Source organism: Oncorhynchus clarkii, chromosome 10 (assembly GCF_045791955.1).
Source record: "Oncorhynchus clarkii lewisi isolate Uvic-CL-2024 chromosome 10, UVic_Ocla_1.0, whole genome shotgun sequence".
Classification (NCBI taxonomy): domain Eukaryota; kingdom Metazoa; phylum Chordata; class Actinopteri; order Salmoniformes; family Salmonidae; genus Oncorhynchus; species Oncorhynchus clarkii.
The window spans coordinates 26,496,607-26,510,141 of record NC_092156.1 but is presented as its reverse complement, the minus strand read 5'-3'; the positions used below and the strand labels follow the sequence as shown (position 1 = coordinate 26,510,141).

Here is a 13,535-nt window from a genome sequence, read left to right as displayed (position 1 = left end):
TCCCGGGTGGCGCAGTGGTTAAGGGCACTGTACTGTTAAGAAGCAGTGCGGCTTGGTTGGGTTGTGTATCGGAGGACGCATGACTTTCAACCTTGGTCTCTCCCGAGCCCGTACGGGAGTTGAGACAAGATAGTAACTGCTAAACAATTGTATACCACGAAATTGGGGAGAAAAAGGGGTAAAATTCACACAATATATACAGTGCCTTGCGAAAGTATTCGGCCCCCTTGAACTTTGCGTCCTTTTGCCACATTTCAGTCTTCAAACATAAAGATATAAAACTGGATTTTTTTGTGAAGAATCAACAACAAGTGGACACAATCATGAAGTGGAACGACATTTATTGGATATTTCAAACTTTTTTAACAAATCAAAAACTGAAAAATTGGGCGTGCAAAATTATTCAGCCCCCTTAAGTTAATACTTTGTCGCGCCACCTTTTGCTGCGATTACAGCTGTAAGTCGCTTGGGGTATGTCTCTATCAGTTTTGCACATCGAGAGACTGAAATTTTTCCCATTCCTCCTTGCAAAACAGCTCGAGCTCAGTGAGGTTGGATGGAGAGCATTTGTGAACAGCAGTTTTCAGTTCTTTCCACAGATTCTCGATTGGATTCAGGTCTGGACTTTGACTTGGCCATTCTAACACCTGGATATGTTTATTTTTGAACCATTCCATTGTAGATTTTGCTTTATGTTTTGGATCATTGTCTTGTTGAAGACAAATCTCCGTCCCAGTCTCAGGTCTTTTGCAGACTCCATCAGGTTCTTCCAGAATGGTCCTGTATTTGGCTCCATCCATCTTCGAATCAATTTTAACCATCTTCCCTGTCCCTGCTGAAGAAAAGCAGGCCCAAACCATGATGCTGCCACCACCATGTTTGACAGTGGGGATGGTGTGTTCAGGGTGTTGCTTTTACGCCAAACATAACGTGTTGCATTGTTGCCAAAAAGTTCAATTTTGGTTTAATCTGACCAGAGCACCTTCTTCCACATGTTTGGTGTGTCTCCCAGGTGGCTTGTGGCAAACTTTAAACGACACTTTTTATGGATATCTTTAAGAAATGGCTTTCTTCTTGCCACTCTTCCATAAAGGCCAGATTTGTGCAATATACGACTGATTGTTGTCCTATGGACAGAGTCGCCCACCTCAGCTGTAGATCTCTGCAGTTCATCCAGAGTGATCATGGGCCTCTTGGCTGCATCTCTGACCAGTCTTCTCCTTGTATGAGCTGAAAGTTTAGAGGGACGGCCAGGTCTTGGTAGATTTGCAGTGGTCTGATACTCCTTACATTTCAATATTATCGCTTGCACAGTGCTTCTTGGGATGTTTAAAGCTTGGGAAATCTTTTTGTATCCAAATCCGGCTTTAAACTTCTTCACAACAGTATCTCGGACCTGCCTGGTGTGTTCCTTGTTCTTCATGATGCTCTCTGCGCTTTTAACGGACCTCTGAGACTATCACTGTGATAGCAGGTGCATTTATACGGAGACTTGATTACACACAGGTGGATTGTATTTATCATCATTAGTCATTTAGGTCAACATTGGATCATTCAGAGATCCTCACTGAACTTCTGGAGAGAGTTTGCTGCACTGAAAGTAAAGGGGCTGAATAATTTTGCATGCCCAATTTTTCAGTTTTTGATTTGTTAAAAAAGTTTGAAATATCCAATAAATGTCGTTCCACTTCATGATTGTGTCCCACTTGTTGTTGATTCTTCACAAAAAAATACAGTTTTATATCTTTATGTTTGAAGCCTGAAATGTGGCAAAAGGTCGCAAAGTTCAAGGGGGCCGAATACTTTCGCAAGGCACTGTATATTATACCCTTTTCAACATTGATTTTTAAGACGGTTTAATCATGATTACTTCTGAAAATCACCTATACACACACAGACATTGACGGATCATGTCAATTTGGCTACCTAACAGGTAGACCAACGTGTCAAACTTGGCCTTTGTCAGCCAATACAGAAAGATTGGGAGAAACTCCAGGCGCATAGGCATTGGCTTAAAATAGGTTTAATCTACCAACCAATTCTCTCTCTCTCCCCCCCCCCCCTCATGCACAACAGCATGTGAAATGTATTGTCCATCAGTGTTGCTTCCTAAGTGGACAGTTTGATTTCACAGAAGTGTGATTGACTTGGAGTTGCATTGTGTTGTTTAAGTGTTCCTTTTTTTTTTTGAGCAGTGTATACATGAACTAGATTTATGTTTTGCATGGGCTGCGTCTCAATCCACCGCAGCCGCCGAGTTACAGCGGTGTTTGTCAGACCATGAAACATCCCAAAAATCAGTCTGCTCACGAAAACGACTGTAGCGTCCAAACAGTTTGGGCTACGTTTTGCTCTACGACCCCCATGGGACTTGTCTTAAGTCAGTAGTGTCGATATGACAACTTTTCCCCTTTCCATCTGTAGCGTCTGAACCGTTTAGGCTACAAAGGGGAGTCTCACATTTTACTCTACGACACCCACACATGTAACAAGACTTGTCTGAAGGTAACCAGTACAAAATAATATATATGGAAGTATGGAGAGTTGTGCCTAACCCCCAAAGAGTTAAAAATAATATACACACACTCACACACACTTCCTGAGCTTTCTTATATTTCCTAAATATAGGACTGACACCTTTTTAAACCGTCTTGGACATTTTTTTTTCTTTACCCTTTTCTACCCAATTGGTAGTTACAGTCTTGTCTCATTGCTGCAACACCCGTATGGACTCGGGGGAGGTGAAGGTCGAGAGCCGTGCATCCTCCCGAAACACAACCCAACCAAGCCGCACTGCTTCTTGGCACAATTCCCACAAACCAGAAGCCAGCCACACCAGTGTCGGAGGAAACACCGTACACCTGGCAAACGTTTCAGCGTGCACTGCAACCGGCACGCCACAGGAGTCGCTAGTGCGTGATGGGACAAGGACATCGCTGCAGGCCAAACCCTCCCCTAACTCGGACGACGCTGGGCCAATTGTGCGCCACCCCATGGGTCTCCCGGTCACGGCCAGCTGCGACTGAGTCTGGACTCGAACCTAGAATCTCTAGTGACACAGCGGTGCAGTGCCTTAGACGACTGCACCCTTTTGCAATTATGTTAGCACAGCTGAAAACTGTTGTTCTGATTAAAGAAGCAATAAAACCGGCCTTCTTTAGACTAGTTGAGTATCTGGAGAATCAGCATTTGTGGGGTTCGATTACACGCTCAAAATGGCCAGAAACAAAGACCTTTCTTCTGAATTTCGTCAGTCTATTCTTGTTCTGAGAAATTGAGGGTATTCCATGCGAGAAATTGCCAAGAAACTGAAGATCTCGTACCACACTATGTGCTACTCCCTTCACAGAACAGCACACACTGGCTCTAACCAGAATAGAAAGAGAAGTGGGAGGCCCCGGTGCACAACTGAGCAAGAGGATAATAACATTACAGAGTCTAGCTTGAGAAACGGACGCCTCACAAGTCCTCAACTGGCAGCTTCATTAATTAGTACCCATAAAACCCCAGTCTCAACGTCAACGGTGAAGAGGCGACTCCGGGATGTTGGCCTTTAAAAATAATGAACTTGGATTAGCCAACACAACATGACATTGGAACACAGGAGTGATGGTTGCTGATAAATGGGTCTCTGTACGCCTATGTAGATATTCCATTAAAAATCTGCTGTTTCCAGCTACAATAGTCATTTACAACATTAACAATGTCGACACTGTATTTCTGATAAATTTGCTGACATTTTAAAAGGACCAAGAACCCACCTAAAGGGGTCCTAAAATTCTAGATCAAATAGCTAAATGATCCATGGTATGACCATCTTAAAACCATTCTATACATCAGCATATAACCAACATCTTAGAAAAATAACTATGATATAGAGCTTAAACTTCCAATTGTTTTGCAAGGAATCACATTTTATTTGTCACATGCACCGAATACAACAGACCTTACAGTAAAATGCTTACTTACAAGCCCTTAAACACCAATGCAGTTAAGAAAATACCTTTAAAAAAATATAAGAAAATGAAATTATTAAAAAGCAGCAGTAAATAACAACTGCGTGGCTATATACAGGGTACCAGTACAGAGTCAATGTGTGGGGGCACCGGTGTCAAGGTAATATGTACAGACGTGGCCAAAGGTTTTGAGAATGACACAAATATTAATTTCCACAAAGTTTGCTGATTCAATGTCTTTAGATATTTTTGTCAGATTTTACTATGGAATACTGAAGTATAATTACTAGCATTTCATGAGTGTGAAAGGTTTGTATTGACAATTACAATGAAGTTGATGCAAAGAGTCAATATTTGCAGTGTTGACCCTTCTTTTTCAAGACCTCTGCAATCCGCCCTGGCATGCTGTCAATTAACTTCTGGTTGGCAGCCCATTCTTGCATAATCTATGTTTGGAGTTTGTCAAAATTTGTGGGGTTTTGTTTGTCCACCCGCCTCTTGAGGGTTGACAACAAGTTCAATGGGATTAAGGTCTGGGGAGTTTCCTGGCCATGGACCCAAAATGTCGATGTTTTGTTCCCCGAGCCACCTAGTTATCACTTTTGCCTTATGGCAAGGTGCTCCATCATGCTGGAAAAGGCATTGTTTGTCACCAAACTGTTCCTGGATGTTTGGGAGAAGTTGCTCTCGGAGGATGTTTTGGTACCATTCTTTATTCATGGCAAAATTGTGAGTGAGCCCACTCCCTTGGCTGAGAAGCAACCCCACACATGAATGGTCTCAGGATGCTTTACTGTTGGCATGACACAGGACTGATGGTAGCGCTCACCTTGTCTTCTCCGGGCAAGCTTTTTTTCCGGATGCACCAAAAAAACAATCGGAAAGGGGATTCACCAGATAAAATTACTTTACCCCAGTTCTCAGCAGTCCAATCCCTGTACCTTTTGCAGAATATCAGTCTGTCCCTGATGTTTTTCCTGGAGAGAAGTGGCTTCTTTGCTGCCCTTCTTGACACCAGGCCATCCTCCAAAAGTCTTTGCCTCACTGTGCGTGCAGATGCACTCACACCTGCCTGCTGCCATTCCTGAGCAAGCTCTGTACTGGTGGTGCCCAGATCCCGCAGTTGAATCAACTTTAGGAGACGGTCTTGGCGCTTGCTTTTCTTGGGCGCCCTGAAACCTTCTTCACAACAATTGAACCGCTCTCCTTGAAGTTCTTGATGATCCGATAAATGGTTGATTTAGGTGCAATCTTACTGGCAGCAATATCCTTGACTGTGAAGCCCTTTTATTTTATTTTAAGAATTTGAAATGTCAGAATAATAGTAGAGTGATTTATTTCAGCTTTACATACACTCAATTAGTATTTGGTAGCATTGCCTTTATATTGTTAACTTGGGTCCAACGTTTTGGGTAGCCTTCCACAAGCTTCCCACAATAAGTTGGGTGAATTTTGGCCCATTCCTCCTGACAGAGCTGGTGTAACAGAGTCAGGTTTGTAGGCCCCCTTGCTCGCACACGCTTTTTCAGTTCTGGCCACAAATGTTCTATAGGATTGAGGTCAGGGCTTTGTGATGGCCACTCCAATATCTTGACTTTGTTGTCCTTAACTTCTTGACGCTACCCATCCCGTTAGCGGGATAATTTTCGTCAGCAACCGCTGAATAGCATAGCGCCACAGTCAACTAATATTACTAAAAAATATTCATATTCATGAAATCACAAGTGCAATATTGCAAAACACAGCTTAGCCTTTTGTTAATCCACTTGTCTCAGATTTTGAAATGATGCTTTACAGTGAAAGCAATCCAAGCGTTTGTGTAAGTTTATCGATAGCATAGCATAACATTATGTACACTAAGCATTCAGTAGCTAGGTCACGAAAATCAGAAAAGCAATCAAATTAATCGTTTCCCTTTGATGATCTTCGGATGTTTTCACTCACGAGACTCCCAGTTACACAAATGTTCCTTTTGTTCCATAAAGATTATTTTTATACCCAAAATACCGCCGTTTGTTTGTCGCGTTATGTTCAGAAATCCACAGGAAAGAGCAGTCACGACATCGCAGACGTATATTCCAAATAATATCCATAATGTCCACAGAAACATGTCGAACGTTTTTTATAATCAATCCTCAGGTTGTTTTTAAAATATATATTCGATAATATATCAAACGGGTGTGTAGGTTTTTCAAAAACACCGGGAGAAACAATGGCCGCTTTACTCTGTAGCGCAAAACTCACTCAGAGCCCCCACCTATCCACTTACGCAATGTGATCTTTCACGCTTGTTTTTCAAAATAAAAGCCTGAAACTATGTCTAAAGACTGTTGACACCTTAGGGAAGCCATAGAAAAATGAATCTGGTTGATATCCCTTTAAAAATGGAGGATAGGCATGCATAGGAACAGAGGAGGTTACAAAATAAGAGGCACTTCCTGATTGGATTTTCCTCAGGTTTTCACCTGCAATATCAGTTCTGTTATACTCACAGACAATATTTGTACCTTTTTGGAAACTTGTGTTTTCTATCCTAATATAACAATTATATGCATATTCTAGTTTCTGGGGCTGAGAAATAGGCCGTTTCAAGTGGGTACGTTTTTTTTTTTTTTTTTTTGCCAAAAACGAAAATACTGCCCCCTTACACGCAAAAGGTTAAGCCATTTTTCCACAACTTTGGAAGTATGCGTGGAGTCATTGTCCATTTGGAAGACCCATTGCCACCAAGCTTTAGCTTCCTGACTGTCTTGATATGTGGCTTCAATATATCCACATAATTGTCCTTTCTCATGATTCTATCTATTTTGTGAAGAGGTTGAAAAACGAGTTAATGACTCCAACCTAAGTGTATGTCAACTGCATGTTCTAATCCAGACGTAGTGGGAGATTATTCTAAACCAACAATATAATAAGGTAACGAAACACACCACTCACCTTGCAAAATCAACCCATTTCTCAATTATCTTTTTGGGGGAAAGTCGCCTACAGATGATGCCCACAAAATCAGGCTGCAAAGAAAGATGAAAGGTATATAAGAGGAGATGCACAAGCTTTATTACTGACATGCTAAACAGAGGATGGTTTGCCAAATTTCAGGTCAATGCGCAATGTAGTTCAATGGCCAGAATGTATTAGCATAATACAGTAATCTCACAAAACAGTAACCAGTCATTTGACCAATGTTTCAGAAAGAAACCAGGTCTGAGCTGTGAAAGTAGTGGATTACAATAAATAGCAGGAGAGATTTAGGCCTAAGTGTTGTTGGGTAACAAAATCATAAATCTTGGCAGGAGTATCAGGTAACTATAACACAATGCTACCCTGAGTCAGGGAGTCTCCAGAACTGGCAAACATGCTTCATCATCCTGAACACCGCCACAGCCTGCTTTACCTGGTTAAAATAAGGATACAAAACTGGGCTCTCGTAAAAGTCATGGGGCCAGCAGACTGCACTGATAATAACGGCTTTCTCCATCTCATGTTTAGTTTTTCCTGTTAGCTCGCATGAGAGGTGCAGGATCTGGAATCAGGAGTGACACTGCATTTTAATGCACCGGGGGTGTGTGTGTGTGGATATTTGGAGAGAACCCAGGAAACTATACAACTGCACAAACTATTCAGATGTTTTTTTTAATAATACTTATAATCCAAACTAAAAGTATGTTTTGCGGACAGGTTGGATTTATGCAAGCACGCCCTTGTCAAAGGCTCCAGAGTGAAACATTGGGTTCATGTGCTGGTTGGCACATGTTTATAGTGTGAAAATAACCACGTTCTGAGAATGCTTTGCCTCTTCAAATTATAATACATACAAATTTAATAATACCATACATGTTCCTTTCCTCAATAATAAGTTTTTCATCTGTTAGCAATTAATGACTAAAAGGTGGATGCGAGACATACGTTTTCTTCGTGCAGGGCAAGGTGGTGTGTGGCCAACATCCGGATCCCCAGGCGGGAGGTGAGGGTGGTGTCCAGGAAGTTACGGACCAGGGTCTCATCCTGGAACATAATACACACACTCTTAAGGCCAGGAATACACCATTCTTTAAAACCTACGGTCACATTACAAAACACACAGTTCCAATAACCAAATTAGAACTTCTACATATGGCCATTACCTGAATGTGCCTCCGACACTCCCTGAAGCCTTCGGCCAGCAGAGTTACTACGTCCTTGTGGTCGTCCAGGAGCTGCTGCACCAGCTTACTGTAGCGAGCCTCCATCTCCTGGTCCTTGATCTGACAGACGATGCAGAGTGAAATCAGAACAAATCTGACCATTATCAAAATCAGAGTTGGGATGAATTCCATTCCTATCAGATGAATAGGACAATTTCTCCACTAGAGTAAAATTCACTTACAGAGCGGGTTGGAATCAACTGTTAATATACATACATACCCATTAAAAATAACTAAATATACAGTGCATTCGTAAAGTATTCAGACCCCTTCACTTTCTTTTACGTTACAGCCTTATTCTAAAATTGTTTGGGGGGGAACACACAATGAGTATTCATATAACATAATATAACATATTCATTCAACATAAGTATTCAGACCCTTCACGCAGTACTTTGTTGAAGCATCTTTGGCAACGATTACAGCCTCAAGTCTTCCTGAGTATGACGCTACAAGCTTGGTACACCTGTATTTAGGGAGCTTCTCCCATTCTCTGCAGATCCTCTCAAGCTCTGTCAGGTTGGATGGGGAGCATTGCTGCACAGCTATTTTCAGGTCTCTCGAAAGATGTTCAATTGGGTTCAAGTCTGGGCTCTGGCTGGACCACTCAAGGACATTCAGAGGCTTGTCCCAAAGCAACTCCTGCGTTGTCTCGGCTGTGTACTTAGGGTCATTGTCCTGTTGGAAAGCGAACCTGAGCACTCTGGAGCAGGCTCTGTTTATTTTTGTCTCGATCCTGACTAGTCTGAAAATCATCCACAGAGCATGATGCTGCCACCACCATGCGTCACTGTAAGGATGGTGCCAGGTTTCCTCCAGACATGATCCTTGGCATTCAGGCCAAAGAGTTCAATTTTGGTTTCGTCAGACCAGAGAATCTTGTTTCTCAAGGTCTGAGAGTCTTTAGGTGCCTTTATGCAAACTTTTACTGAGGAGTGGCTTATATCTGGCCACTCTACCACAAAGGCCTGATTGGTAGAATGCTGCAGAGATGGCTGTCCTTCTGGAAGGTTCTCCCATCTCCACAGAGGAACTCTGGAGCTCTGTCAGAGTGACCATCGGCTCCAAACTTCTTCCATTTAAGAATGATGGACGCCACTGTGTTCTTGGGGACCTTCAATCCTGCAGACATTTTCCTTCGACCTCATGGCTTGGTTTTTTTCTCTGACATGCACTGTCAACTGTGGGACAGGTGTGTGCCTTTCCAAATCATGTCCAATCAATTTAATTTACCACAGGTGGACTCCAAGTTGTAGAAACATCAAGGACGATCAATGGAAACAGGATGCACCTGAGCTCAATTTCAAGTCTCATAGCAAAGGGTCTGAATACTTATGTAAATAAAAACTGCTTTAAAAAATATAATATATACAGTGCCTTGCGAAAGTATTCGGCCCCCTTGAACTTTGCGACCTTTTGCCACATTTCAGGCTTCAAACATAAAGATATAAAACTGTATTTTTTTGTGAAGAATCAACAAGTGGGACACAATCATGAAGTGGAACGACATTTATTGGATATTTCAAACTTTTTTAACAAATCAAAAACTGAAAAATTGGGCGTGCAAAATTATTCAGCCCCTTTACTTTCAGTGCAGCAAACTCTCTCCAGAAGTTCAGTGAGGATCTCTGAATGATCCAATGTTGACCTAAATGACTAATGATGATAAATACAATCCACCTGTGTGTAATCAAGTCTCCGTATAAATGCACCTGCTATCACAGTGATAGTCTCAGAGGTCCGTTAAAAGCGCAGAGAGCATCATGAAGAACAAGGAACACACCAGGCAGGTCCGCAATACTGTTGTGAAGAAGTTTAAAGCCGGATTTGGATACAAAAATATTTCCCAAGCTTTAAACTCATCATCACCTGATGGAGTCTGCAAAAGACCTGAGACTGGGATGGAGATTTGTCTTCCAACAAGACAATGATCCAAAACATAAAGCAAAATCTACAATGGAATGGTTCAAAAATAAACATATCCAGGTGTTAGAATGGCCAAGTCAAAGTCCAGACCTAAATCCAATCGAGAATCTGTGGAAAGAACTGAAAACTGCTGTTCACAAATGCTCTCCATCCAACCTCACTGAGCTCGAGCTGTTTTGCAAGGAGGAATGGGAAAAAATTTCAGTCTCTCGATGTGCAAAACTGATAGAGACATACCCCAAGCGACTTACAGCTGTAATTGCAGCAAAAGGTGGCACTACAAAGTATTAACTTAAGGGGGCTGAATCATTTTTGCACGCCCAATTTTTCAGTTTTTGATTTGTTAAAAAAGTTTGAAATATCCAATAAATGTCGTTCCACTTCATGATTGTGTCCCACTTGTTGTTGATTCTTCACAAAAAAATACAGTTTTATATCTTTATGTTTGAAGCCTGAAATGTGGCAAAAGGTTGCAAAGTTCAAGGGGGCCGAATACTTTCGCAAGGCACTGTGTGTGTGTGTGTGTATATATATATATATATATATATATATACACACATATATATACACATATATATATATATATAATATACACATATATATATATATATATATATATATACACACACACACACACACCACACATACCTGCAAAAAAAAAAAAGACACCTGTTTTCGCTTTCTCATTATGGGGTAGTGTGTGTAGATTGCGGAGGATTTTTTATTTATTTAAACCATTTTAGAATAAGGCTGTAACACAACAAAATTGAGAAAAGGTCTAGGGGTCTGTATACTTTCCGAAGACACTGTAGTCAAGAAGTTGCTATCCTCTGTATACCACGTATTACTTTTCTTGGAAAGGGGAAAATCTTGGAAATGACAGTGACTCATGTTTTGTTCAACTTAGTGGTCATTTTATCTCAGCTGTATTTGTTACAAATCTTGCCGTTATAGAATCAAAATATCCATTCAAAATACTATACTTTTCAGCCAAGCAATGACACTTTCAGACAAACAAATACATTAGTCAGCCTGGAGGAGTTGCATGCATGCCAGTCTGACAGCCTCTCCAGCTCCACAGAAACTGGGACAGAGAAATATGGAAGCCCTGGTGGTCAAGCACTTGAACTTGGCCAACCCAACCCCTCGCTGTGTGGCTGTTTGTGACTACTCACTGCTGGGAAGTCACTCAACACGTGGTAGGCTCGAATGTAGAGCTCATGCTGCAGGAGAGGGAAATAGACAAGGGGTGTTGGTTAGAATTTCCCCTCCTCCCAAGCCCCCATAAGTGGGCCTCAACACATCCTATGGTGTCCTGGCCTACAGTCCAAGAACAGAAAGGATGTTTTAGAGGATATAGCCTAGTCTTCCAATATGTCTCAAATGCACAACTGCTTAAATCCTGACTAGTTCAAATTTAAAAAATGTAGTCACATGCGCCGAAAACAACAGGTGTAGACCTAACAATATAATGCTTACTTACGAGCCCCTAACCAACGATACAGTTAAGAATAAGTGATAAAAGTAACGCACAGTGAAATAATAGCGAGACTGTATACAGGGGGTAACGATACAGAGTCAATGTGCGGAGGCATCGGTTATTTGAGGTAGTATGTACATGTAGGTAGAGTTATTAAAGGGACTATGCATAGATGACAACAGAAAGTAGCAGTGGTGAAAAGAGTGGGTGAAGGGGGGCCCTGCAAATATTCTGGGTAGCTATTTGACTAGATGTTCAGGAGTCTTAAGGCTTGGGGGTAGAACCTGTTTAGATGCCTCGGTACCACTTGCCATGCAGTAAGAGAGAACAGTCTATGACTAGGGTGGCTGGAGTCTGACAAGTTGTTTGAGTGAATGGATAATGTTACCACATATTTAAAAATATATATGTATTAAAAAAAACAATGTACAGTCATTTGTGAATCACTGGTTATGAGTTGTTGGTAAGGGTGTCGAAACTACTAATATGAAATTCCCCACACAATTGTTTGCTATTCTTATTTATTAGTTGGAAGGAGAATATTCTGAGACAATACATGCTTCTTTACGACACATTCCAGGCACCATTTCATTACACAAAAGCACCTTGGTGCTGTGGGAGAAAAATCTAGGTAAAAGTTCATCCATTTTAAAGACGCTTAGATGAGGTAAATAGGCCATGGGAAGGGAGGAGAGGACAGAGGGAGGAGTAGAAAAAGCTTAACACTGCACATGGCAGCTAGAGAACAAAGGAAAACCTCCAATGTCACAGATGGCCCATCAACTCTAGCTCTATAGAATAACTTTTAGTTCTCAAGCAGAAACTTTGTATGCTGATAGACTAATGACTTAATTGAATTGATTACAGTTCCATAGGCATAGAGTGAGGGGCCATTGTTTGTTACATAATAAAGAGTTGGTGATTTACCCAATAATTTACTGGGAATATATATAAAACTGCACATTAGTGTTACAACTGTAAATAAACTCAGAAAAAAAAAAGAAACAGCCCTTTTTCAGGACCCTGTCTTCCAAAGATAATTCGTAAAAATCAAAATAACTTCACAGATCTTCATTGTAAAGGGTTTAAACACTGTTTTCCATGCTTGTTCAATGAACCATAAACAATTAATGAACATGCACCTGTGGAATGGTCGTTAAGACACTAACAGCTTACAGACAGTAGGCAATTAAGGTTACAGTTATGAAAACTTAGGACACTAAAGAAGCCTTTCTACTGACTTTGAAAAACACCAAAAGAAAGATGCCCAGGATCCCTGCTCATCTGCGTGAACGTGCCTTAGGCATGCTGCAAGGAGGCATGAGGACTGCAGATGTGGCCAGGGAAATAAATTGCAATGTCAGTACTGTGAGACACCTAAGACAGCGCTACAGGGAGACAGGACAGACAGCTTATCATTCTCACAGTGGCAGACCACGTTTAACACCTGCACAGGATCGGTACAGCCGAACATCACACCTACGGGACAGGTACAGGATGGCAACAACAACTGCCCGAGTTACACCAGGAACGCACAATCCCTCCATCTGTGCTCAGACTGTCCGCAATAGGCTGGACTGAGGGCCAGTAGGAGTGTTGTAAGGCAGGTCCTCACCAGACATCACCAGCAACAGCGTTGCCTATGGGCACAAACCCACCGTCGCTGGACCAGACAAGAGTGGCAAAAAGTGCTCTTCACTGACGAGTCGCGGTTTTGTCTCACCAGGGGTGATGGTCGGATTCGCGTTTATCTTTGAAGGAATGAGCGTTACACCGAGGCCTGTACTCTGGAGCAGGATCGATTTGGAGGTGGAGGGTCGGTCATGGTCTGGGGCGGTGTGTCACAGCATCATCGGACTGAGCTTGTTGTCATTGCAGGCAATCTCGTCGCTGTGCGTTACAGGGAAGATGACAATGCCACCAGCCATACTGCTCGTTCTGTGCGTGATTTCCTGCAAGACAGGAATGTCAGTGTTCTGCCATGGCCAG

At 41.9% G+C, this 13,535-nt stretch overlaps 1 protein-coding gene across 2 annotated transcripts in view; it reads right to left on the bottom strand.

The window, feature by feature from the left end:
• Positions 1 to 13,535, bottom strand: part of LOC139418197 (branched chain ketoacid dehydrogenase kinase) — a 34,015-nt gene that overhangs the window by 9,739 nt on the left and 10,741 nt on the right. For both annotated transcript variants that reach the window (XM_071167462.1, XM_071167463.1), the window contains 4 exons: positions 11,242 to 11,289; positions 8,081 to 8,200; positions 7,863 to 7,961; positions 6,894 to 6,967 (listed from right to left, as the gene is read on the bottom strand). In XM_071167462.1, the coding sequence (XP_071023563.1) occupies positions 6,894 to 6,967; positions 7,863 to 7,961; positions 8,081 to 8,200; positions 11,242 to 11,289 (341 nt within the window). The remainder of the gene's footprint in view (positions 1 to 6,893; positions 6,968 to 7,862; positions 7,962 to 8,080; positions 8,201 to 11,241; positions 11,290 to 13,535) is intronic.